The following is a 27,713-nucleotide window of genomic DNA, read 5'->3' on the forward strand; positions in this document are numbered from 1 at the left end:
TGTACCTCAGCATGCATCCCACTTCAAGCTGTGCTTTCGAGTCTCTTTGAAAAGAGGCATGCCCACCTCGGGTGCTGCCCTGGGCAGACTGGGCTGCGGCATCAGCCCCACGCCACGGGCTCAGCGAAGACCGACAGTGATTTATACAGTAGCACTCAGCTTTGGCGAGACCACAAGTAGGTATAACCTCGCCAGCTTCAACACAGCTCTCGCGGCCGTACCGTCCGAGCAGAGATGGTGTTTCTGGGCACCTCGACGTGCCCCGACAGCCCGCCCGCGCTGCTGCTGGGTGGGAGGTTTTCACGGGCACCCTCGGGCCCGTGAGCGTCCTCCACGGGGGCGGCGAGTGGGGGCGAGGAGAGCATCTCTCGCACCACGACGGCTCCCCCCGGAGCGCGCCGGGCGAGGCCGGGGCTGCACTGCGCGGGGCGGAGGGAGCGGCGGGGCGGCGCCCTCCCGCGGCACGGCTGCCGCGCGTGGAGCGTGGGGCCATGGCGGTGGCCGCGGACGGCAGCCGCTTCGGCTACATCTTGGACCTGCTGAAGCGGGACAAGGTAGGGGCGGCGCGGCCGTGGGCCCGCCCGTGCGGGGACCGTGGGGCTGCCGGCGGGGGTCCGCGGCGGCGGCGTGTCGGTAGGGGTGGGGTAGGGCACCCCCCGGGACACCCGTGCAGGTCCGGGGAGGCAGCAGCGCCGGGACCGGCGTGCCGCGGGGGATGCGCCCGGAGGGGAGAGTCGGTTCCTCCTTAAATTTTTTGGGGGGGTGGGAACTTGACTCGTTTTTACTTTGGAGGCTCGCCTAACATTTGCCGGACGCTTCCGAGCCTGTCGGATGAAAAAGTTAAAAAATAAAATGCGAAGTATCACTCAGGCCGGCACAGTTAGGCATCTGGTATTTTTGCAGCCTTCTGCTCTGTGTCTGTCAGTTTGTCCTTCTGCTGATCTGTGGACATGCTGCGCTAACGCGGGCTGCGCCCATGCCAGCCCGTTACGGCGGCTTTTTCTGTTACCCATAGCTGGATTGGCTGTGGGCCATGCTGGAGTGGAAAGTGTCGCCTCCAGGAAGTGATTCAGAGTTTGCAAATATTTTGAGGGAAACTAGCATGTGCATTTCGTAGAAAAAGGAGGGGGGAATCCAACTTCTTGTATTTGTCAGCTGCTGATACATATAAAAACCAGGGAGCACTTCTGCCCTCCCCCCAAAGACTCTGCTGTGGTGGCTTTAAAAAAATGAAGTAGTCATGGTATTTTTAAACTTAAAAATAAGTGTGGCAAACAATGGTATTATTGGAAAGACTGATTGTTCTGAACGCATCCTGAAGACCTTCCAGCTCATCTCCAGAGGCTGCCTTCACACCCTGTTTTTTGTGCCCACCCTTTCTCCCCTTCCCCATCCCCCACTCCCTCTTCTAAAAGTCGTGGATGAACCTTCAGAGCCGGTGAGAGGCGAGCTTCCTGGGTGATTTGCTGCTTCTCCTTGTCCGGGAGTAACCATGCCTGTGGCTCCAAAGGAAAATTCAGATGGCCAAGTCCTCTTCCTGTACATTTTACACAATACACAAAATCATAAAGGGTTTCAGGCAAGAAACTCCTTTTGCCTGTGATTTCCCTGTTAGGGAGTGCAATGTCTGCCCCTTCTCTCACAGTTAAACAGTCTGTGCTGCTAGCTTGAATCAGACGCCCTCTGCAAGAGCATATGGTTTGGTAGACAGCCGAGTTAGCACAGTAGTGTGAAATATGCATGTTTATTACAAACAGTGCGGTTGTTTATACGTAGAGCATCACATTGCCAAGTCCCATCCTCAGAGATACTTGATGTACCTGAGAAAAGAGGAGCAGTAGCCGTTGTGTGACCTTCACAGACTTTCCATAGGGGCAGTCACTGCTTGAGACTCTCCAAGGGCCAGCTCTGAGACCTCTTGCTCTCCATGTTTTCCTTTTGCATTTCTCTACCTCCGGACTGGGGTTTTCCATTACAGCCCCTTTGTAATTTATTGATGTTATCCAGCAGCTTGGAGGTATTCTGCTGGGATAATTAAGCTGCTTTCTCAGGTGACATAAATCATGCCAGCAAAAGGACTCTTCTGCATGGTAAACTGTATTTGCTTAGGGGCAGGGTATTACTGCTTAGAGGTCCCAGCACTCCAGTCTTCCCTTTCCCGTTCTCCCACATCAATAAAGCTTTTGCAACAAAGCCTGAGAGTATTAACATGCTCTGAATTAACTGCTAAGCATCTGGCTTTCACTGAACAAAGAACTATTAGAGAAGCAGGGCATAGTAACAATACTTTACACTCGCACACTCACCTCTCGCTGTGTAGGGTCCGAACAGGTACGATACATCAGCTCTTAGACCCTGGGCACATGACCTCTTTCGGCACTCATGCTGTTTTTCCACTCAGCTTGCAGCCTCTGTCAGGCCTCTCAAACAGGGCAGATCATTATATATCGCTTTTCCCTGGGGGAATGTCACTTCAAAAACCTGTTATCTCTTTTAATGATCTGTACTAATTATTCCCCTGTGACTCTGCTTTACACACACAAGTTGCACGTTGTACCTGGAACAGAAAGATGCATGTAACACTTTTAGCCTCAATAAGATAGTCCTTGTGTAATCCATATATCCACAACATCTGTTTAGGCTCACTACAACACTCTGTGAGATATTCTGGGCCTCCGAGGCACCTGTCACAAACGTCACAGCAGCATCTGAGCACTCCAAAATACCCCTGTGAGATAGATTAACAATTAACTGCATTTTGTAGCAGAGGCACTGAGGCAGAAGGAGATTGTATGACCTTCTTTCAGGACTCTGAAATCCCAGTTCACATCACAGCAAGGATGGACACAACTGTCTCAAAATGACCTAATGTTCCAGAAATGGTTTTGGGCTTCTTTTTTCCCCCTCTCTTCTTCACTGTCTGTAAGTTTCCTTTTGCAGTAGTTGAACACACGAACACGCGTACAATTGTTCACCCTCACTCCGTTCAAAATTGGTTTACTTTCATAGATGTCTGTTTTCTTCATTGGAACGCATCTGCTTCTCTTGTAGTATTAACTTCAAAGAATTTTTAGATGCTGTAAAGAAATATTTGTGTCTGATGGGGTAACTGATACCAATACTTGTCATCCATTTTGTAGAACCATTTTCGGGCATTTTCCTGTAAGTGGAATAAAATCAATAAACTGCTATAAACTGATGTGAATTTCAGAGAAAGGCTAGCAACACTGACACTGTCCTTGTGCACTAGCTGTTGATTTCATTGAAATAAGGAACTTGGCATGCTCCATTTTTTAACCAAACCCCTCACACTCTCTGTTTTTTCTCTCACTCGTTTGCTTTGTTTTACCAGCTATTCCTACCCTCCGCATGGTTTGCAGAAACTGACAGGTTGTGATTCATAAGGAACAGCTTTAAAAACATTTCTCCATAAAAAGCATTTAGAGAAATAGATACTACTAAAAACAAGCCCTAAAACCCGTAAGAAATACATAAAAATAAATTTAAGAGCATTTCAAATTCTGCATGCTGTCCACCTGGACCCTGCCGGTGACACTGATTTCTGTCCCTCCCTTCTGCCTGGTTTCATATAGTGACTGATGTACAATTCTCTTGTGGTAGCATTTCAGCTTTTCTCCAGGTGAGAGTAAGGGATAGAGCTGCACAGGGGTACAAAAACTGAATTGCATGAGGAACTGGCCAGATGAAATACAGCAGAGTTTACTAGTGGCTGTGGGGGCTGGCGGGTTGCTCTGGGCTGCCTGACTCAGCTGAACTGGAGTTCCACTCCTCATCTTTCAGAAGATAAGGCTTTACATATTTCTTGCTTATGTGTAAGAAAGTGCTTGTTTGGGGTTTGTGTCCCTATGAGAATAGCCCTTTACTTTAACAGCAATTTTCTTCCATTTACAGAGTATCCAGAAGCGTGCCAGATCATGTCTATATTGTGAGGGGTATTTGCACAAAAAGGTGACTTGGGTTAAAAGAGCATGTAAAGATAACTTGGAGTTCAATTTCAGGTAACAGCTTAAGTTAGATACTGCAGACGAGTCTGAGTTTGAAATCTAGCACCTAGGAGGAGTTAAAATCCAATTCGCCTGTCTTCACAGCTTTTAATCTGAGTTACTTAGCTGGATTAGTCAGCCTGTGTGACAAAGGTGTGTTTCCACAGCTTAGACACATCCTCATCGCTCCAGCAGTGCGTTCTCTGAAGTGCCTACAAGAGCATGGGATGTGTCATGGCAAGGGCGAGCTGCCAGCCTTGCCCTCCATGACAGGGGTAACTACAATCCAAAGTGAAGGCGAGAAGGCACCAGGACAGAACAGCAATTCTCTATGTGCTACGTATGTATTGTTCATATTTTTCATGCCATATCTTTATGGTGTCAGAAGCTGAGTCTGTGGCTGAGCTTTCTGTAAATTTTATTTTCTTTTTTTTAAATGTAAACATTTTATATTTCAAATCCTTTTAAAAATAACCATTACATTTCCTTTCTGCTAAACAGTAATAATTTGTTTACAGGTATGATTCTTTCCTAGTTCAGAGCTGGAGGGTATTTTGATTTGAATGTCATGTATTTTTGGGAAGCTTTTTCACTACAATTCTTTCATTTGCTTGGCAAGTGATTACAATGTGCAGAGGGAAACAGCACAGTCCTTTATGTGGACTGTTGTCTGTAGCTGCTCTTCGGATCCTCTGCAACTGCTGCTTTCTAGGTGGCCTGGGCGTGAAGCAGCGTACGTACGGCAGTTAGTGAAAAAGTAAAGATATACTGAGCCAACTTAGCACACTTTGAGATGTGCTAGCTACAAATCCTACCCAAAGCTGATTGCAATCCCAATATTCTGGCAGTTCGATGAGCATAGTCTTCATTGGCTCAGTGCTGTGGGCACAGCAGTGGCTTGTGTGACCTTCCAAACTTCTTCGCTCCAGCTGATCAGGTGATGGGACCTGTTAGGAAACCCATCCAACCGTGAAGGTTATGGGCCTGTAGCACATCTCTGCAGAGCAGATAAACAACCAAAATCAAAGGATTAGGGACTGATATTTTTGTGTTATGACAAGAGATCCTCAAGTCATCGTTATTTTCATTTCGAAACACCCAAGCTCTGTAGGCCCTTGCTGGCTGTTCAGGGTGACGCAACTGAAGGGTAACCATCAAGAAGACAAAGATGAGCCTGTATTCCTGAGCCAAAACAGGGACGTTTCTCTCAGGCAGTATAAATTCCTGCCTTATTGCTAAGCAAACAATATATCTTTCAGCCTGCATGGCTGAGAAAATCCTGGGGAAAATAGTAATCTTCAAGGTTCAATTTTTCAGGGCTAAGCAGAGAAACAAATTGCATCACTGACAATTTACAGAAAGCGGGATGCGGGCTAAAACGCCACTGCATCCATCCTGGCAGAAAATACTTCCATTGCACAGGGAGAAAGTGTCTCCCTGCTAGCTCCGTCCCCAAGCCACGTTAGCTCAGGAACAAATCTCACTCTTCATCCTGTGTATCTCCGCTGTGGACACATTGCCTCTGCTCTGATGCGAGCCTAGTGCAAGGCAGGTAGCAGCAGTTCAGTCAGAGGAGTGCAGACCAGCAGGGAACTGGCTCAGGCTCAAGCCATGGTTGCAAAAGCAGCATGAAAAAAATGTCTTGGAAAGCTTTGGTCTGAGGACCTGACTACTGAAGGCAGGGGAGGTGTTGCCAGAACCTCTGGAGTGCTTTGAGGCAGGGCTGTGTTGCTTCATGCAGTAGGACCCCAACCGCACTGTGTAACAAGTGTAGGATTTTTATGGCTTGTTGAAAACCAGTGCTGCATCCTTCTTTGAAGTGTACTGAGAGTTAATGCAAATAAGCGCTTGGGAGACTGCTGCGTACCAATGATTAAATTAACAGGCACATTTAACCTGAGGTAGGAGGGAAAATAGGATGACAACCCCCACCCACTCCAGTTTCTGTCTTGTGCTGCTGTCTTGGGAATGCGAGGCATGCCAGCAACGCCTGGTCAGACCCTGCCTGCTGAGGGGGCAGGAGCGAATTATGAAGGATGTATTGAACTATCTTGACACTTTCCAGGTATTACTTCATGTAAAAGGAGTCCCTCGTTAGCAGAACAGGTGTCCAATGAATGCACGTATGTGGCTGGAAACAAAGCAGAAGGGTAGGTCTGACTTCTGTGGCCATGCTGGTCTTACTAACCCCTCTGCAAAGGCTAACGGCAGGAGTCTCTTGTGACCGTGGTTTGTGCTCTTACGTTTTTAATGTACCAGTAATTACTAACTGTTGTTTTTTCCTCTCAATACGTTAAAGCTAATGCGAATTTTGGCACTGCAAATGCAGTAGTCCTAGGCTGGGGGAGGGTCAAAAGGCTAGTAAAAAGGTGTGAGTGCAGAAGGGGGAGTTTTGCCCTTTGGAGGCCTTCGAGGACCTTTTCATCCATGTAACATCTTAATGTGGTGGAGGAGGAGGTGGTAATTAAAATCCTGCTCTAAAGTACCCTGAAGCTAGAGCAAACAGGCACACAAACAAGCTAATACCTTAATGATCTATTTAAGGGATTGAACCAAGAGTCACTCACGAGTCCTGGCGGTAACAGTAGTTGGCACTGTGGTCCATCTGAAGGCTATGGGAGGACAGGAGGAAAACGTGTGCTCCAGGTTTGTCCACGCTACCAGCACCCACCTCTGTTGGCACCTACACCTCTGGCATGAAGTGCAGAATGGTTTGCCTTGCTGTGCCGCCAAAAACAAAATTTCTTCCTACTGTTTCAAAGGCAGCAGCAGAGCCAAAGGGGATTTGTTCTGAGCTGCAGCTGATAGTTTATTTGGCCCCATATCAACCACATCCAGTGTCAGCGATGGGCAGTGCGCTAACGTAGGCAAGGGCTTATTAAGAGCTACATCCTTTAAAGTGTGCCTGTAACATCAGGAAATGTGGGGATAGTAGAGGTGGTTAAGGGATAATATATTCAGATGCTTGAAAATATAGTTGGAAGGCTGACAACGCGTGTCCTTACCAACCTGTTCTCCCCCCCTGCTCAGTTAAGTGAAATGTTTCCGTTTGAGTATACATACTGTGCATTACTGGCATGATCAGAATCATTTCAAGCACAGTAGTCTGTGTTTTTATGAGGGTGGTTTCTAAAGTAAATGTGAAATAACATCTTTACATCTGTTCTCTAGAAAGTTCTTCTTTGTTGTACAGGACATGCAAAAACATCACCTCTGTCTTCGTGATTTCTGAGTGTAATTTTCCATTCAAGTTTCATGTCCAGGCTACTGAAGCCCAGATGTAAATAATGACCAAAACCTAAATAAGGCATTTCAAGTGTGTTTGTTTTATTGACTCATATGAAGGATAATACTGAGGGGAAAAATGAAGTTCTTATCCTGATGTTAGTCTTTTAAATAGGCAAGTAGGTCAAATTTAGGGTTTGTCAAACTGAGAGCATTTCATCATTCACGTAGTCCAGGCTCCATCTGTTTTAATTAACTAAACCTCCTTTGGTTCTGTAATGTAAGGACACTGTATGCTTTCACTCTGAGCTTCCTAACTAGCGGTTTTTCTCCCTTAGCCTAATGCTAACTACACACAGCATTGCATCTGCAATGGTTGCGTCTGCACCCTTGCCAAAACCTGAAGAAGCTGGAGATTCAGAAGTATTTTTGTTTGTTCTGGCTGGTGGTGAAAAGGGTATTTGCTGCACCTTTTCCAATGGAAGCATGCTGTAAGGGGAGGGTAGGAGGTGCAGACAAGCATAACCACTTCCCCACCTCTTTTTCATCCTAGCTGCCACGAAAGCCGCCTGGTGCGTGCCTGCTATGCCCTTAAAACGCCGCAGTCCAGCTCGCTTTCCCATGCCCAGCGTGTCGGTATCGTGATATTATTCTCCCCAGGGACCGACACACACCTGTGTGACATCTGTTACCACGGGGGGTTATTAATGGCAGGGTTTTGAGTGGCAAAGTACTAAATACTCCCCGCCGCTGGGATGGGCGACGTCTCCGGTGCCGCCTGGCGAAAGAAAAAAAAATCAAATAATAATTGGGAAAAAAAAAAAAGCCAATTTCCCCTCGGGACCGGAGAGGCGCGGGCTGGCGGCGGGGCGGCCCCGCCCCGCAGGCCGGCCCGGGGGCGGCGGCTGGACAGCTCCGGCGGGCCCGGTGCCGCGCTGCCCGCCGCCGGCCCCGCTGCCGCTGCTGCTGCCGCTGCGGGCGTGGCCGCCCCCGCGCCGCCGGTGCCCGGTGCCGCGCCCGCTCGCCATTGTGCGCTGGGCGCCGCCGTTGGCCCCGCCCGGCGGACGGCACTGCCCCCCCCCCCCCCCCCGCCCCTCGGCGGGCCGCCTCCCGCCCGGCCTGACGGCGCCCCGCCGGGCTGGCAGCCGCTGCCGCGGAGCCGGCGGTCGGAGGAGGCGCGGGGATGGAGGGCGATCGGCTGGAGAGCCCGGTGAGCGCGGGGGGAGGCGGGGGACGCGGCCGCCGCGTCGGGGTTTGTCGTCCCCTCCGCTGTTGCGCCTTGTGCTGCGGGGCGGGGGGCGGCGGATTGGGGGGTGCTGGCCCCCCTCGGCGTACGGCGGCAGCCGCGTCCCTGGCCGGCTGGGAGCGGCACCGGCGGCAGCCCCGCGGCGCTGGGGCGGCGGGCAGGGCTCGCACGGTCTTCAGACGGGGCTCGGTGCGCGCAGGGGAACCGCTCCCGGAGGCACCGAAATAAAACCGGTCTGATTTCGTGGCGGGCTGAACGGTGAAAACCCCGGAGGGGATGAGCGGGCGCTGGGCAGCCGGGGCCTGCGCCCGCCACTTGCTGCTTCGCTGGGGCTTCGCTTGCCGTTGGCTTTCCCGGCGGGTACTCCGGCCTCCGAGCGCAGTGCCAGATGGCTGTGGGGTCATTAAATTGCTGGAAAGCTGCATTGATCCGCGGGCTGCTCTTTGTGCAGGAAATAAATAAATAAATAAATAATGTTCCTGACTCGAACTATTAGCCTAATGAAGTCAAGGCAGTTTCAGTCCTTAAATGTGAATTACATGGCAGGAAAGCCTGTTGTTTAACCAGTCTGACACTTAATTTGTTTTTTCTGCCCCCCCCCCCCAAGGCGAGTGAGCAAGCTGAGTTAAACGTATGGATTCCTATTGTTAAGAAGTATGGTTGCTTTCGTTTCACTAGGTCCTTGAGTGGAATTAAGACTACTCCCCTTCTCTCCTTTCCTCCCCTGCAATGCAGACATGACCTAAAGATGAACTGAGTTTGCCTAGTGGCAGTGTTCATTTCAGTTGAAATGAATGTTGTCAGTGCTTTCATGAATGTTAATTGAGATTTGTTTGCAGTGTTAACCAGAGGAGTGCTTCAAACCAGCTAAAACGGTGTGCAACGATTTTTCTACAGAGCTGGGGTTTGGTGACATACAGACATACAGCTGTGCCGTAAGTCTTGCCGGCTCATGTCTTCTGTGCTTACACTTGTTTCTCCCTCTTTCTGTGATCAAGGTTACCATTAAGGGTATCGAAAGAGAGCTCATCTGCCCAGCATGCAAGGAATTATTTACCCATCCACTGATCCTTCCTTGCCAGCACAATGTCTGTCACAAATGTGTGAAAGAAATACTCTTTGCATTTGAAGACTCTTTTGCTGATGGAGGCTCTGAATCCTCTAATCAGAGTAGCCCTCGAATTAAAATCTCGTCTTCTAGCATGGACAGAATTGACAGGATTAGTAGATCAGGTACGTATCAGAATTTTTGCGTGTTTTCCTAATTTTATGTAGTAGACTGACTTGAGCTGAATGGTATCTGCATTGGTAAAATGTCTTCCCAGTACTCCTGATGCGGTTAAAGAGATGACTTAGGCATAGTGCGAGTCTTGTTCATTCTGTGGCAAGAACAATGGGAATATTTTTAAGGACAATGCACTTTATTTCATATATAATAGATTTGTCTTTGTGGCATCCTGTAAATCTTTGTAACCATTGTGTTTGTTTATTCCTGTATTTCAGTTACATCAAGATGCAGTAGCATCATGTTCAGTAGCGTCGAGATGTAGATTTCAGCACTTTTATTGCCTGTCAGTAGTGCTGCTGAGGTGGTTCTCTCAGGTTTCGGCCAGCCTAAATTCAGTAGTTCCAACTTCCTTCTGAGCCTCTGCAGACTTTGCAAATGATAGTTTTGTTCTACCCATTTCATTATGCTTACAATAAATCATTTTCCATAGATGATGATCATTGCATGGTTGCAGCATTGGAGGACAGAAGAGTGTAAGAAGACTGTGCTAGCAGTCTCTTTCAGTGTGGTCTGCTCGAAGCTTTAAGCAGTGCTTAGCTGTAGGACTCCTCATGCTCTTTATGATATCACACTAGAAAGATTCTTACAGCTGTCTGTCTAATCCACGGATGAGTTGATCCGCTTTTACACAGATACATCAAAAGTACTTTATGCATGCTGTACTTCTTGAAAGAAAGCTCATCTTAGCTTTTAGGCTTCCTTCTGACATAATTAGCCACTTCAAAACCACACTCCGTGGTGCTCTGGAAGAGTCTCTCACAAGAGAAACCCTAAAGCTGTATCTTGCATTTCCAGTGTTACTAATGTTCATCCTCCCCAGTTTTCAAAGTTCAAATGTTTTATTTCACCCCCTTCTTTTAAACAACTCCTGAGTTGTTAGTACTGGTACTCTTTCAAATCAGTTTGATAAGTGAATGCTGTGTTTGCTGTACCTTGGCTGGTTGAGGCTTACATGATTTGAGGGAATCACCAAACCAAATGGCTGGTTATCTTCATTACAGTCCTGTTTTCTGGACATGGGGTGCACAGCCCCGCAGTCGCTGTTCAGCTCTACATACACTTCCACTGCTTCCTAAGCCCTCTCTACCTGCAGTGTTATGTGAAGTTTGAATGAAGAGAGCCCAGTGGTGACTGCATTCTCCCAAATACAAGTCTATTCCCTTTTTTCCTCAGTAAGCATAATGTTCTGGTGTGGCATTGTATGCACGGACCGAAGTGGTCACTGGTTTCCGCTGCAGCTGTCCACTTTATGTTTGTACGACGTGGACATCGGAGCGGCAGGTTGGGTGCCTGGGGAGTGGTGGACGCACCGTGGGCGACCTGACCTGCCTGTGAAAACTGTGGCTTGCAAAGTATGGGAGTATCAGACAGGCTGCGCGTGGGGAGCAGCCCCCCCATGCTGCCTTCAGCAGCGTAAGCGAGGAGGTAATCCTTTATCTCCCATCAAAAGCTGCCCTCCAGCCTGCTCTCTGTTGGGCAGTAGAAATAGTGATCTAGCATGACATGGCCCGCACGCAGTGCCGTGGCACAGTCCGCCCTGTGCTTGGAGGAGGCAGAGCTCCCTTGGGAACCTGACATTTAATTACTACTAGATTTGCAGAGTTCCATTCAGAGTGCTGCCATAGTTGTTGGCTGCTCCTCTCGCAAGGTTTAGCATGACTGCTTTGTTGTGCCCTTAAAGACAGGGCAAGAAAGACTCGTTCTTGGTACTCCTGCCCCCCCTGAGATATATGCACGCAAGTTGTTGCAGGAGTTGTAATCTTTAAATCCATAGTAGTCCGCTACCATCCCAGCAAACTGATGGGAAGTTATGTGTGTTATCTCCTCATCTGACCTGCTAGCAGAGGGAGATGAATGCTTTTCTAAAGACTTCATACCTGTTTGATGAGTAGCAAGAGAGAGTTGAGACTTGGAAATAATTCTCACCTTTCCCCCCAAAGAGCGTTGGGCAGATGCGCATCACAGGAAAATTATCATCTCAGACAGTTCAAATTTGCAAAATGAAAAGCATATGGAAATGGGAGCTTTAAAGAATACATTTGGACATTCAGGTTATACTGTCTTTGCTTCTAATGTTAGAGGTGTTATAGCTCCATTGCTATGTGGGGTGCAATATTTGCTGTCAGACGTTTGGTACCAGTAATGTTCAACCAGCTTGCAACTTACATTTGTACAATTCTTGTCTTGCATCTGAAGTACCCATACTGTGCATCACCTTGCCCAATTCGTTTTGTGATCCTTAGGGGAATTTGTAATAAAACAGTTCCATAAGAGAGAAAACGTACAAGAGAACATCCAAAGTGAGGCCTCACATGTATTACAAAAAACCAGTAGAATTTCTAGTAGGCTTGTGCAGGGCATGTCACTGTCAAGACATTATTGTTATGTTCGAAAATGTATATGACACCTTCCTCCCGCTGTGGATTTTTTCTTTTTCTTTTTTTCGCTTAAGGAATCCCTGCTATTTCCATGAGGAGTATCATCTATTTAAAATGATTTTGGCATTTAAATTCTTGAGATGCCACAAGGAACTGGTCCATGTTCTGTGTTCATTGTGCGCACACAGCTTGCATTTACAAATACAATTTATCTTAATGTAAAAAGGCCGGAACTAGTAGAACTTTTATTTTTCAGTTGAAATGGAGTGCATGTGCTTCTTAAAATCTAATGTGTTTAAAAAAAACCCCACTGTTTATGTTGTATATAAAATAATTTTTGATTTTAAAAAATTATGTTGCATATAAAATGAATAAAGGATATTTCTTATTGCTAATCCATTTTCTGTAATGTTAGTGTAATGACGATGTTGGTGTAATGAGAGTAAAGCATGTAATGTGGTTGACACTTGTGCAGCACTGACGGATGATGCAGAAACTGAATGTTCGAAATATCTCTCCCTGTGCCCCCCCCCATCTCTTCTTTCTCCCTTTTTCTGTTCTGCTTAAATACTACAGTTGTTTCATGTGGTAGGAAATTAAACATTCTTGCCTTTCAGCCCTGCAGTGGTTTAACAGCCACAGGAGAGAAAACAGTTGATGCTTTTCATTTGAACCATTGTAAACCAATGGTATATCTTATTTTTTCATTTCTAAACAGCTTTCTGTTCATTGTTCGCAGCCTCACAGAGGAGGTCTTTTGGGTGGAGAGGTAGAAATGCTTCACTTCTTGTATTGGCTAGAGATAGTCTAGCATTTAGATCTCGAGTTAAATATTGTTGGTTAGCATATAGCTTTTTGTCAGTGGTCAAGTCCACAAAATGGCTTTTGCAGTGAGCAAAGGTACAGCAAAGGAATTCTATAAGGAAAGCTTTTCATTCTGTTTAACACTGACTTAAAGGTCAACTGGACTGGAATTCAGTTAAGGGTTGGATTATATTTTTTTCTTGCCTGTATGCATGACTGAACATATGTTGATGGGTGCAAAAACGCACATTCTCTCTTCCCTTTGAAACAAAAACCCAACAGTCACCCCCCACCACCCACCACTTTTTAATTTTCAAGAGTTTACATGCTCGTTTCAGTAAAACTGCTGTCTTACTAGTAGTGAAGTGTAATTATTAGATTGATCTTTGTAACATTGAGAGGTCATGGTTGCCATTGCTTTTAAATGGAAGGTAATACCAGTTCTTCCTTGTATCTAAGCCTGCTTAATTTGATAAAGCAGCAGATTGAAATTTGTACCATGTTAATCTGAGTAGGTAGTTCTAGATCTGGCAATTTAGCACAGCACATGAATATATGAGGAAAACTAAATATTTTAAATTGATACACTTGTAATGTTTGGCGTGCTTAGTGACACAGTCAGGTTGAAGGATAGCCAGTGTCTCTTTGTTTTAAGTACATCTAATTTCCAAAGCTGAGCTAGTCTGAGCATCTCAGCCGTTGTGTGGGCTTGTTAACATAAATATTTTTTTGATGTGATGCTCTGTCAAAAATGGAAGAAAAACCCCAAAGCTCCATGTTGCCATAATATTGGCCGGCACACAAGCAATCCATGGAGGTATTGTGTCCTTCAAGAAAGACATGAACTGAGCTAAATACAAATCTGAATTTCACACTCAGTGGAGGACAAAGCAGCTAATCAGAAGGGGAAGTTTAAAGTGTCATAAAACAAAGATACCGTAGGACACGGTCAGAGCTCTTAGAAAGCTGTCCTTATCTGCTCTTTTTGCAGAAAGCACCCTTGATTTGGGGAAGATTAAAGTATCTGAAAGTGACATTTTGCAGCTACTGACTTCTCTCCCATTTTTTCCCTTTTCTTTCTTCCTAAAAATCCATCCAAAAGCATTAACTGAGTTTGGGGAGGTGGCATATTTTTTAAAAAACTTTTATGAGAATCCAGTTGACTTTTAAAATCTTTATTTTTTTTAAACTCTCACACATTTAACTTCCATGTCTTCCATAACCATAGAATTCTGGTGATACTGTTTACTTGGAAAACCCAATTTTATCTTTAAGATGTCTTATCCCTTTGCAAACTATCAGCTGCAGGTTGGGCTTTTCAACATTTTAAGTGTTGGTACCTCTCCTTGGGAAGAGGACATTTAAACATTGTCTTTAAAAGACATACTTAAGATTGCTCTTTGACTTGAGTCTTTGCAATCTGTATCCTAATATTTGTGAGTTTGGAGTCTGAGCATTAGCATATGCTGTGCTCATTTTTTAGTTATGGATTGAGCTATTCATGGCAAGTGGAGCAGTCTGTTTACAAACCACAGTGGAAAATTTCTTGTGATGATTCCTAATATTTCGCAAAATACATACTTGTTTATTGTAAAACAGATTGGCAAAGTGTAAAAGAGAATATGGGAAGGACCTAAATTTCTCTGAGCCGCACATCTAATATGACTACAAAATCCATGGGTTTTGCTGCTCTGTTTTTTGGTATATAAGCAGAATTCAGTTTTAGCAAACTGGACACAAAACAGATAGGAAAGATAGTGCTCGAAGTAATTTATCACTTCATCAGTGCTTTCTTTTTAAAATAGGGGTGTAGAAATCCCATAAGCAGAAAGCAGACTAATTCTTACTGCGTGTTAATATTTTAACACTTGCTAGGCCAAAAGAGGATGTTTCCATGCTTTAAGTATTGCAGTGGTAGAGCACACCAAGCAGCTTAGCAAGTAAACTTCCAGGGTTTAGAACAGGGAGAAAAACCAACCCTAGGCTCGTAGAGTGCTGTCAGTGAAAAGGGATGAGACATCTGAAGGCGTGCAGGACTTCCTTGATAACTGGATTGCTTTCTGTAAGCAGAGTGTCACCAGTCTTCAGAGAGCATGGCTCGTAATGACGGTCTCATTTCGGTCCACCATGGGCAGAATGAAAGGCCTCCATTGGGATGCAGCTGAACTCACCTTTGAGTTAAACAAACACCCCGTCCACATTTGAGCCGCTTGGGCCAGACTTCAAAAGCATGCTACTGGATACGAATTTCAGATTGTACTTTTAAACTTGACCACTGCACCATGGTTTTTTTTCTTGTTACCTTGCTTTGTCATTGCTTGCTCTCTGCTATAGCGTACTGCTTGTAGGCAGTCCTGGTATGTACGACATTGTATCATTATTTTCTTAGTTTCAGCAAATGTAAGTACTCCAGATCCCTTTCTGTAGCTGTTGACTGCATGGCACTGCATGCGAAATCATTTTTTTGTTTAGGCCATTGTAGAAGTCTGTGTAGAAGATCTCTCTGTGTTCCTGTGTGCAGTGCTAGCTTGGAGCATACATTGGAAATACAGTGTGCATTTCACTGCTGTTGCTGTGCATTGCATGTGTGTGTTGCTGTGTATGCCAAGTTACAGGTACTGCAGGACGTGCAGTTTGGGTAATTAATTCACTTCAAGTAAGTACTAAAAAAAATAGAAAAAAAAAATCTCTGCTTCCCTTAGCCAGAGAGTTGTATACTGGTGCCTTGTGTCACCCATACTGTTCTGTAAATGCAGTCTAGTTGTTCTGCTCAGAACCTACACAAAGGCATGAGACCAGCTGAGTTTGAGACTGCCAGCTTGTACACACTTATTCATGCTCTGATTGTGGCTTCTTAGCTGGTGGTCATGCATAAGTACCATGGGGCACATTTCAAAGATTTTTAAAGGAAGTAGTTCCTTATGGGAGTGTTGGTTTGTTTTTTTTAGCGGCTGGAAAGGGCATGATAGGAAGGGAGGTTTTGGATTGTTGAGTGAAGCAGCCACAGGAGAGCAGCACAAGGCAAGTGTCTTTTGGATAGCATCAAAGGACACTTCAAAAAGAAATGAAGCATCAACATTTCTGATGGAAAGATACTGACTAAATACAAATGAGAACAAATTTTCCTTTCTGAAGAAGAACCAATTTCAACACTAAGAATTCAGCTTTAAGTCATACCTCCATTTACAAATTTGTTAGTTATACCAACATGCAGTCCTCTCAAAGGGATCTTAAAACCACGCTCCAGCTACAGAGGATGGGGTTTTGTTTCATTGTAAGGGGAGGCTGAGAGGATACCTGTTAAGCCTAAACACTGGCTTAGCCTGCTTCAGAAATACATAAAGGACTCTTTTTGATAGTTGTGCCCTATGGGTTCATGAGGGAGACATGGGAACGCATTCCCTGTTTGATAGCCTCAAGAACATTACCCTGTAATCAGCTTTTGGGTCTGTGTGAGCCATCCCCTTGAACAGGCTTGGAAGGCTCCTTAGGCTTGCAGCTTTACTTGAGCCTTTGATCCCTTTATTTTGGAGAGGAGGGGAGATTTGTGCGTAGCTTTTTGGTAGGAGTGCAGCTCCTCTGCTGTCCCCTTTTGAAATGAAAAGAGAGAGACATACCCTGTGTAACCGTGCAGATCTGTGGTTCCCCAGTTCAGGGTAGACAAATCTCTCAGACATAACCATCTCAGCATCCCCTTTGGTATGTGGGGCTTACTTAGCAGCCCTCCTCTATCAAGGCCACTCAGCAAAGGCCAAGTCAGCCTCTGCGTATTTTGACTAAATGATTTGGCTGAGATTTCATACTGGTAATATCTAGTTCTCGTGTTTTCCTCTTTATTTTTTTATGATGCCTCTTGGGATGAGCCAGATAAGTTTGACTCAGCCAAAGCAAACTTCAGGGAGTTCAAAGTTGGCTATATTTGTCTGGGAATAACTAGTCTCACTCTGGGAATAAGCATCTTTCACTTCAATATGTTACAAAGCTGTTGCTCCCTATGTGGGCAGCCAGTTAGCCTAAAACCAACTGGTTTCTGAAAGGTTTTGTATTCAGTGTTTCGAAAGGCTGCGGCTTGAGTGCATCCAAAACTAGATGAAGACGACAGGATTGGAACAGCTAAATTCATCTTAACATAGAGTTAAGTTTTAGAGTAGTAGTTTGTAATGTCTCCTGGACTCAGACATTACACTACCTTGTCATGGCAAATATATTCTCTTTGGCTTGGCAGACTGCACATGAATTGGTATTGTACTGGTTTGGACCATGTGCTACAATAGTTTGGAATTGGTTCATAAATTCCTGTGCTTCTCCCTTTAAAATCTAAACCTCTTCTGTTTATGCTCCTCCTAAATCAGGATTTGGTGTCTACACAGGCAGAAAACGCAATTCACTGACTCCTAGATCGAGTCTATTTCCTTGTCCGGGTTGCCAGCGGGATATTGATCTCGGAGAACGTGGCATCAATGGCTTATTTCGCAACTTTACTTTGGAAACCATTGTGGAAAGATACAGACAGGCAGCCAGGGCAGCCATTGCTATTATGTGCGATTTCTGCAAACCTCCACCTCAAGAGTCCACAAAGAGCTGCATGGACTGCAGTGCAAGCTATTGCAACGAATGTTTCAAAATACACCATCCTTGGGGAACTGTGAAAGCCCAGCATGAATATGTAGGACCAACCACCAACTTCAGACCCAAGGTAAGTATACCGTATCTTACAGAATCTGGGTTGCAACATTCGCATCTAGCTTCAGACGTATCTGTGCAACGGTAGTTGCTTTTTAGGACCATTGTTGCTTTATTGACTATTGCTGTTACTTATTGAGTGAACCATAAGCTTTTGTTCTTGTTGATGCTGAAGTGGTTGTTGTTGAAGAGGACATTGAGAACATATTTGAAGGGGACCCTAAAAATAAGCATTTTTTACTTTGGGGGATGGATTGTGTTATTTGTGATTTGGGTCTTTTTTTTCTTTTTTTGGAAGACTTAACTTGAACATCTAGAATGGCAGTGCTTTTCTCTAAAAGTTGGGTTTAGGAGGGTGCCTGTGTGTGGTAAACTTAAAAAACCCAATACAACTGGCCTCCCCCCCACCCGCTTAAGGCAGGTTCCCTTTGGATGTTTTGTGCTTGAACTTGATCCATCACGAAGCATCTTCTTTCTCTCCGCCTTCCTTGCATCTAGCAATAGCAAAAGGTGGAGTTCAGGTCTCCATTGTTATTACACCCTGTTATTTTTTTAGCTATAGCAGAAGAGAAAAATGTAATGGCAAGTTTTCTACTTTACACACTGCTGCTGCTGCTGCTCCATTCAGACAAAACAGGGTGATTGCAAAGTGCCGTTACCTTTGTTTCTCCTGCTAAGTGTGGTGCAGAACATGGCAGCGCCTTATTGAATTTATGTTACGTGACAGGAGGAATTGTCACAGCTGCCATCTCTCTAACAAAGGACCACAATAGGTCTTAATGTCCTAGCCCTTGCTGCGTGCTGGTGACCTTGCTGGAGGTCCCATGAATATCAGAAATGCTGATGTTCAAGGAGTCCTGATTAATTTTGATTAAATTAAGTAGATTTGATTAATGTGCAGTGTGTAGGAAACTCTTGGCTGGTGTTGTACCTTCTTTCTGAGGCCAGAAAAATTTGAGCCTCAAAAGTTAGCGAGCTGGCAGACAGTGAACATCCAGAAGTCCACTTAGTGCCATTTTTCTTGAGTCTAACACGTTCATTCCAGTTAAGAACAAGCATGTGCTTGATGTGCTTTAAAATGCGTTAGCACACAGCTATCTTTGTGAAATGTTCCTTTGTTGGATAAATGAGTAAAGTAACAGTTTGCATGCTGTCTTCCAGCTCTTGATCTAAAATGCTGTACAGCTTCTTAAAAACTTTGCTTCTATGGTATCTAAACCCTCACTGCTGCAATGTTGCTACTTAAAAATGCCAAGGGCATCTCGTGATCCTTGTGTACTCTTAAAGGTACCATATGTTGTTATACTGCATGCAGACTGAATTTGAGTTTAAAAGTCAGTAGATGAATTCTGTTGAAGCAGAGCAAAAGGAGGAGAAGTGGTTTAGATCATCCTGACCTTGATGTATCAAGTGTGTGTGTGGGGGGGATTTAGCTTTTTAAAATTGTATGTGAAGACAGATGTACTGTTTAAAAAAAGAAAAAAAAAAAAAGAGAAAAACATCGTATAGTTAAATCAACTATAGATGCATCTACTTTGTAGAAAAACTTCCCAACAACAGTAAACTGATCTTTACTGTGCTCTTATAAAGACTTTTTTGAGGCCTGTTTGAGCTTAATATAGAGAAAGAAAAGTGTTTTTTTCATTGCACTGCGTTGTTGAGACCTGAACTGAATGCATGGAGTATTTGCTGGTCTCCTAAACAATGTTCCCAGTCATCACTTTAATTTACAACCAAACTGGAGAGCACTTTGTAACGTGTGTGGTGGGGATGGGAGAATCACATACTGGGCTGATTGTTCTTGAATTTTGAGGGAACTAGACAAGGTAATCTGCTGAACTCTTCTGTCTCTAACTTGCAAACTGTAATTCTTGCTTATACAAGGAGATGAATAAAAATATGTGGTTTCTGTTAGGTGTGACTATGCCCTGCTGTGGAAAAATTACTTCCACAGACTAACAGCGTGACTGCAGTTTTTGGAGATGTCTGCCTGCACAGCTGATTTTCCTGAAAGTTTGCTTTTGTTTTTTTTTTCCCCCAAATCCAGCAGTTAATGATAACGGGATAGCTTATCGCATATTCTACTTAATTACAATCTTATGTACCAAGGCGCTAGTGAGAATTGGTTTCGGAGATGGTCTGCAATTTTAGCTTCGTGTGTCCATATTCATGCTACTCAAAATTTTCTATTTTTCTGCCCTTTTCTGTCCTTTTTTTTGTGTGTGTGTTAAAAGATGATACTTTTAAAGCTTGACTATTGGCACTGCTGTCTTGTTCTTCTCCTTGACATGAAACTGAAAAGCTTTCTCAAGAGCTCTTCTTTGGTAACATGGAGTAGATGGACCCAGATGTTGTCTTTTAGTGCTCTGGAATGAGGCAAAGCATTTTTTTTTTTTTAACACCCCCCACCCCCCTTTTAGATAGTTTTATCTGTTGCTTGAGCTTGGAGTTGAGCAGCACTTTTTTTCCTCTTTGCAGACATGCTCAGTTTTTGAAAGATGATTTTTAGCTAACACCAGCTTTTTCACAATGCTGTTGAAGCTGATACCGGGATTAGTGCTCAGCATGAACAACTTGTAATTGGAGTCAGACAGAAAAATTGAAACACTGGAGCCTTTTGTCTTTAAAATGACTGTGACTGGTGGTGGCGGCTGCATTTCGTTTGTTGCTCTACGAGTGATGGCTATGTGGCTGATCAGAGTCTAGCTTAGACTTCAGTCACTACCATATTCCGTCAACTCTTGCTTTAAGAAACAGTTCATAGCTGTGTCAAGAGATGCTGGCGTGGACACGGTTAAATTTGACAGGGTGGGTGTGTTACATATTGCATTTACAGCTCTGAACAGGAGTGTAGGGAGCTTGAGGCATGCAAACAACTTCAGGGTTTAGCAAAATGGTTGATTGCAGTATGGAGGCTATGTGATGTGTACACAGACATTGCTACAGGTTTACTCACTGTAAACCTCATGAAACTGTGTTCATCTACTGGCTTTCGCTGGCATGGACAAATATAAAAGGTGGAAGATAAACTGAATATAAAAAATGAACTGATGAAATCAGACGCTGCTGTGGGATGCTTGAGTGTTTTGATGGTTTGTTGAGCACCTCAGTTTTTGGAAGTACACCTGCATTCTCTCTGCTGTCTTTTTTTTCAGATTTTGATGTGTCCAGAACATGAAATGGAGAGGGTAAACATGTACTGTGAAATCTGCAGAAGGCCTGTTTGTCATCTTTGTAAACTGGGTGGATGTCATGCAAACCATAGAGTAACAACCATGAGCACTGCCTACAAAACCCTTAAGGTAAAAGTAAATATTGTTGGACCTGGCCTTAAGAAGGGGAAGAGTACTGAGCTTCTGGTGTAAGGGCAAAATCCCTCTGGCAGGAAGCCAGGACGTGTGTTTAGAGGACACTGAACTAGTCATGAGCCATGCTGTTGTGCAACATCTGTTAATGTGTATGTTAGTGTGACATAGTGCACGTCTGAGAAACTAAACTGTATTTTCTATGAGGCTTGAAACATAACCCCTTAAAAGTGCTTCCACCTTATTTTAGCCAACTGTACAGCAGTACTGACCAATGCAAAAGGTTTAAGCAGTTAATACTTTACAATCTACCTTTTTTTAAGGTAAGTGTCCTTGTGGCTTGGGTTAGCTGATACTTTAGAAGCACTCCTGAAAAATTTGCATCTGAAGTATCTGTGGGGACCTTGTATGTTTCTGAAGTTGCATAGCTGTTAATTCCCTAAGCACCGTACAACAAGACTTGCAAACATTGCTTTGTTACTAAAGAATGATTGCTGCTACCTCCTCTTCTTCCTTTTCTTCGTCTCTTGCTCACAGGAAAAAAAAAAGGAAAAAAAAAAACCCCAAAACCCAGCCCAGCCTGCTTTGTGCTCTTTGGCCTCCTCGCCTGTTTGCAAGGCTTTTCCTGTACAGCTGTTAACTCTTGCAACTAAGGAAGTGCAGAGACACTCATAAGTTTGTGCTTTGAACCACTCATTTTTCTAGCGAATCTTGCTACAAATGAGTTAATAACTAACAAGGCTTTTCTGTAAGTTTTAGTAACGTCCTGAGGCCTCATGTTCCTAGCCTAAGAGAGGGTGACTCCTGTGGCTGGGGAAGAATGAGCCAGCTGCGGCTCTTAACCTCTTGTGCTTACAGGCTGTGCCCCCAGTCCTGCGCACAGCAGTGGCCTGATGTCCCTGTGCAGTCATCGCAGGTCACCAAGCAATTCTCCGCAGGGTTGCTGCTCATAATTGGTGGCAGGCTGTTGTCCTTGTAACTAGATAAACCGAGTGCTAGCTGGATGACCTGCCTGCGCTGCTTGTCTGTTTGGGTGGGATACCCTTATTCTGCCAGCTTGCTATTTTATTTTAACAGGAGAAGCTTTCAAAAGATATCGAGTACCTCATCAGTAAGGAGGGCCAGGTGAAAGCTCACATCACACAGCTGGATCTGCTGCTGAAAGAAGCAGAGGTAAGAGTAGTTTGCGGGTTGTCTGTGGATGGCCCTTGCAGGGACACAGCAGGGACTCCAACTGTTTTCAGTGAAGTGTTTCAAATCCTTTGGGTTTTTTCAGTTAGCCAGTAAAACAATTTCTGAACAGTTTGTGTTAGTCCTGAATCACACATGGTAAGACCTAATCCTGACAGTGTGGGAAATTTGGGCAACATACAGAGGGAAGTTAGGGTTTGGGTGCTGCTGTAAATTTAATTGAAATAAAGCTTATTTGATACCTTAACCAAAGAGAAGTGTGTTAGACTTACAGCTCGTATTAATGGTGCTGCACAATTTATGCTGTCTGTTTACCTTGAGGATGTTGCAGTAAAGTCAGAATTAAGGGCAGAATCTCCCTGAAGAAGAGTCAGAGCTGGGAGCTCACATACAAGCTGAAAAACGTGATGGCAGAAATTGCAGAAGCTCCTGGCCCTCCCTGTATCTTGATACAGATTGTCTCTGTGCTTTGTAGTTCCTTCTATCCAGGACACTAGTCAGAGGTGGCACTACAGTTCTGAGGGTGTATGTGAGAAACTGGGCGGGACCCCCAGTTCAGGGTGATTGGGGAAGGTGGAAGAGCACCTAGCTCTTGGGCATGAAGACTTCAGAGACTGACCTGCTTTTACATGAGCTGTTTAGACAAATGCCGTGCATAACTCAAGACATAATCAGAGGAATACTTTCCTGCTCTTTGTTCTCTGTGTTAAGGTAGTAAATGCTTACTAGCTTGGGTGCAGTGCTGATAGCATTTTCAGTGCTGAAGAGCATAACAAAGCTCATTAGTCTTGTCTGTCAAACGGATGACTAGATTGCTGTGATATCTTGAACAACCTTAAGTATGTTTCTGTACACAGTCACAGTGCTGTGGAATCTGTCTAAATTGTCTTTTGTTCCCTCCTAGTGCAACAGTGAAAGAGCTAAAGAAGAAGCATGTCAGAGTTTTGAAAAATTATCTCATGTCCTGGAAGAGAAGAAGTCTGCAGCTCTTAGGGCAATTGAAGCTTCTAAGAATTTAAGGCTGGAAAAATTGCAAATGCAAGCAGAAGAGTATCAAGGGCTCCTGGAAAATAATGGCCTTGTAGGATATGCTCAAGAAGTGCTTAAAGAAACTGATCCATCTTGTTTTGTTCAAACAGCAAAACAACTTCATTTCAGGTATCTTAATTGTCTTCTGTTTGAGGTACGGGTACTCTTCCAGGATGTCTGGTCAGTCATATTCTTTTGACACCTGCTAGCAAAGCACTGAATGCGGTACCTGGTATTGCAGAGGCTCAGGAGATGGTCCCAGTATCATTCAGTAGAAATTACTACATTACAGTGTGCATTAAGAAACAGCACATAGGAGGGGCTCTGTCCTGCGACAATGCCTAGCCTTGTTCAGTAGGACTGCAGTGGAAGGGTAGCCCATTCAGCTCACTGACACATTCCTTTGCTCAGAGATTGTATCAGGTATTTGCAAGTTAATCTAACAGGTCTCTTCTGGCTTTAAACTCTTTGATCTTAATAGTTATTCTCCATTAGCGCTTCACACTTATTTTGTTCTTTGAACATAATGCCCCAAATTGTTAAAATGCTCTGCCAACTGAACGATTACCTGTTCGTTATCTTTACACTGATGTACAAAAGGCCTTTAAATTTTGCATTTGAATTCTGTCTAGAGAGACAGAAATTTCTGGGAGACATCAGTAAGTACATGAAAACAGAACTTTTTTTAAAGCAAACCCGAGCATTTTTACTTTAAGGAATGCACACATGCAAATTCCCTTTTCTCTCTTCTGCCATCTCTCTGCTTCTGTGGTTTCAGAATCCAAAAAGCTACTGAATCTCTGAAGAGCTTCAGGCCAGCTGCTGAAACTACTTTTGAAGACTTTGTGGTGGACATAGCCAAGCAAGAAGAGATCCTTGGTGACTTGTCCTTCCATTCCAACGGTAAATTGCGAGAGCATCAGGTCTTTCTTGAGTTATGGCTTTAAGGGCTTCTCTGGAAAGAGGCGAAACTTACGCAGGGCTGCAGCTGCAGAACTCAGTCTTGTGACTTGCATTGTCCCTTCTGTCTCCGTGATCCACACGGCATTACCGGGCAGCAATGCTAGCTTCAGCTTTGATAAAGAAGCTAAGATGCCATTGCATTCAGTACCAGTTTACACTGGCTTCCAAAATATTGTAGTTAAGGAATACTAGGTCTTCCTAGAAGCTTTTTGTTGCATGACAGAAAATAAGAGGTTTTTATATGTTTTTTTAGCTGCCAGCAAAAATAAATAATACAACTTTCAAAGTAAAAGCAGAAAGTAAGGGATTTATTTAAGTGCATGAACGGAAGAACCATCCTCATCTGCACTCTTTAACTGAGTGAGTCAGATCTCTCTCTCTCTCTCTCTCTCTCTCTCTCTCTCTCTCTCTCTCTCTCTCACACAGAGTGCTATAGCCACTCAACAAAGGGCTTGTATGGTTAATTCTAAAACAATGTGGATCTAAATTTGAGGTTTTTTTCTCCTGAATCTCTGGCATTCCAGGTTTAGAAATACCAGAAATCAATGAAGAGCAGAGCAGAATGTACAACAAAGCTCTGATCAGTTGGGAATGCCCTGGGAAGACAGACTCAGCTGATACCTATGTTCTTGAGTATCATAAGCTTAATAGAGAAGAGGAGAGTGTGACATGGCAGGAGATCGAAGTCTGCAGCAAGAGCAAAATAATATCTGATCTTGATGACGACAGCAGCTATGCCTTTAGAGTTCGAGGATATAAAGGGTCCGTCTGTAGCCCTTGGAGCCGAGAAGTTATTTTGCGTACGCCTCCAGCTCCAGGTATTGGGTTTTCTTATGTCCACAAGGTGCTGAATCTGTATCTGTCGGTGTTAAAAGCTGTTGGTGGTTTCCAGTAGCTCCTAGAAGTCTACTATACTGTTACCAGTTGCAGAAATGTTTAGAAGCACTGTTAACAAACGGGTTAAGTAGGTAGCATACTGAGACTGTGTTAGCTTGCGTGACATTCCTGGTAGCCTTTAAAAGTGAGAAATTCTAGTGCCAGTGTGACTTAAAATGTAGTTTATAAGCACAGAAGGCCAAATACTTAACTAAGAGGAAATTTTTTGGGATACTGTTTTTCAGTTTTCAGTTTTCTTTTTGATGACAAATGTGGGTACAACAGTGAACATCTCCTGCTGAACACAAGAAGAACCTCTGTGGAAAGTAGGGCTGGATTTCCTCTACTGCTGGGATCTGAGCGCATGCAGGTCGGATGCTACACAACCCTGGATTACATCGTTGGCGACACTGGGATTGCCAAAGGGAAGCACTTCTGGGCTTTTCGTGTGGAAGCCTATTCATACCTGGTGAAAGTGGGAGTTGTTTCTAGCAACAAGATACAGAAATTGTTCCATAATACCCACGATGTGACCAGCCCAAGGTAAATTGCAGACTCTTGCTTAATACATGTTTTATATAAGGAGATGGCTTTTTAAAAAATAAATTAAGAGCGAGTCTGGTCTCAATTAGTACACAAGGTGAACCTAACCAGTGGAAAGTGGCTTGAAGGATATGGTCTAAGCAGGTTGTCCTGTTCATCCCCTACTATTAGTAGAAAGATGTTCTAATTATCCAGAGTCCTATTTTCTTTCTTTTTGGGAAAGAAATCAGGTTCTTATAGATGTCAAGATACGTCAGTTAAAGCAAGAAGATAAAAAAAAGCATCAGTTGCAAGATTGAAGCAATGCTTAATTGTCAATAGTAAGACTCTGCCTTAATTTCCTTAGCATACTAGGTTTGGCAGCCATTCAAAGGTACAGTGTTCACTGTGCATATCTCTGTATCTTTGCTGTAGCCTGCGTCACAGTGGATTCCAAGTTACTGGCTTATCCCAGGCTATGTGCTTGCATACGGTACTGGAGTGCTACTGAGCACAAGCCAAAGTACAGTGGACAAACCAGCAAAAAGATTTCCAGCTCTCAATTACAGTTGTAGTAAGCCTGGATGTGTCTAGGAACTGCAAGCTGGTAGGCTATCTCCTGGGGACTCCTAACTTTTTCAGGAATATAACAAATGTATTGGCTTCCTCCTCTATAACGTACTGAAACTGTAAAAATGCCAATGTCTTGAGCTGCTTAAAGTCGGATGGAGCCTTTTTGCAAAGTGAGAAATTAGATCCTGATTTCCTGATTTCTTTTTCCTTATCCACACAAATATCTGGAAAACTTTAGCTAACACACATCCAGCCTCCCCCCAAACACCCCAAAAATGCAAACCTGGCTAGGGACAGTCTGCACAGAAAAATGTGTGCTTCTCCGGTCTGTCTTCATCTGGGGACAGAAGTAGGGGGAAAATGATGTAGACTGAACAAATCTGGCTACAAACTTTCCCTAGTAACCAGCTGGGAAACCGGGGTTCAGGGAAGCCTCCAGGCAGAGCGCTTTTAAAAAAAAACCCAAACAAAAACTTAAACCACTACTTTTTGTGTTGTGAATTTTAAAGACAATGTAATACAGCAGCGACATGGAAAACCCATAGGACAACAGTAATGTTAAATGTGTTTACTGGTGTCACTTCACATTATGTAAATAAAGTTAAACATACCTTGTCTGTAATGATTAGTCATATTAGCTAAATTACTTCTCAAGTTAACTACTTTGCTATAGCTGTCAGTTCATTAATGATTGCCTAGCATGAATACATTTAGATACATACGCTGCTTAGTAAAGCCTTCTGTGGTCTTGTCCTTATTAGTGTTCAGCTGTTATTAATTGTTTGAAGTAGCCCAAGTGAGTGTTCTCCACTTACTAAATGCATCTCCCCTCCTGGCTTAAGTATATTTTTACCCTACAAGGTTTTGTGAGTGATCGTGTGGTGTTACCTATCTTACAAAAATGTTTTCTCCAGTTCACATCACTGATCGCACTTCAGAATTTGACAAAAGCAAATGGTTGTTTTTCTGTTCTAGATACGAGCAAGACAGTGGTCATGACAGTGGGAGTGAAGATGCCTTCTTTGACTCATCACAGCCTTTGACACTGGTCACTTTAGGCATGAAGAAGTTCTTTATCCCCACGACACCTGCTGCCCCCAAGGATCCAGCGAGCAGAATCCTTCCCCTGCCGTCGTCCTTGGGCATCTGCCTTGACTGTGACAAAGGCAAGGTGGGGTTTTACGACACAGGCCGTATGAAATGCCTTTATGAGTGTGAGGTGGACTGCTCTGGCATAATGTACCCCGCATTTGCCTTAATGGGTGGCGCGGCAGTTCATCTTGAGGAAGCTGTCACAGCAAAGTACGGGGAGTACCACGACGACATCTAGTGCAGTAATCTCTTCCCATTGCTGTTCTGAGATGGAAAATGAGAGCAGAAGAATTCTACCTTAGTTGTCAGTCCTGATTAATTACATTCTACCTACGTGTTGCTCACAAGCCTCTGGGCCATGCTTTTTTTAAACAAACGGTCCAGACACTTCCCACACCAGTGGGAAATGTTCTTCCAGGAACTCTCCTGCCTTTCTTGTGATCTGTGCAATGCCGTTCTCCACAGACTTTCTTCCCAGGGGGAAGCAGGGAAGAAGTTTGATTAGCAACCAAAATTTACTCTTCAGGGGTAGAA

The 27,713-nt window shown here is 44.2% G+C and overlaps 1 protein-coding gene across 3 annotated transcripts; it reads left to right on the forward strand.

Moving 5' to 3' along the window:
• The first annotated feature begins 491 nt into the window (after positions 1–491).
• TRIM36 (tripartite motif containing 36) lies at positions 492–27,713 on the forward strand. Of its 3 annotated transcripts, XM_050913505.1 has the most exons (11): positions 492–554; positions 9,474–9,708; positions 12,881–12,910; positions 17,316–17,641; positions 20,784–20,930; positions 22,011–22,106; positions 23,029–23,282; positions 23,932–24,056; positions 24,641–24,934; positions 25,238–25,535; positions 27,063–27,713. In XM_050913505.1, the coding sequence occupies exons 1-11, from the start codon at positions 492–494 to the stop codon at positions 27,415–27,417; spliced, it is 2,223 nt and encodes a 740-aa protein (XP_050769462.1). In that variant the 3' UTR covers positions 27,418–27,713. The 3 variants fall into 3 exon arrangements, with proteins under 3 accessions (XP_050769462.1, XP_050769463.1, XP_050769464.1); XM_050913506.1 differs by lacking the exon at positions 12,881–12,910 and having other exon boundaries at positions 9,474–9,712; positions 17,320–17,641; XM_050913507.1 differs by lacking the exons at positions 492–554; positions 12,881–12,910 and adding an exon at positions 8,413–8,439 and having other exon boundaries at positions 9,474–9,712; positions 17,320–17,641.

Source organism: Gymnogyps californianus, chromosome Z (genome assembly GCF_018139145.2).
Source record: "Gymnogyps californianus isolate 813 chromosome Z, ASM1813914v2, whole genome shotgun sequence".
In the NCBI taxonomy this organism is placed as follows: Eukaryota; Metazoa; Chordata; class Aves; order Accipitriformes; family Cathartidae; genus Gymnogyps; species Gymnogyps californianus.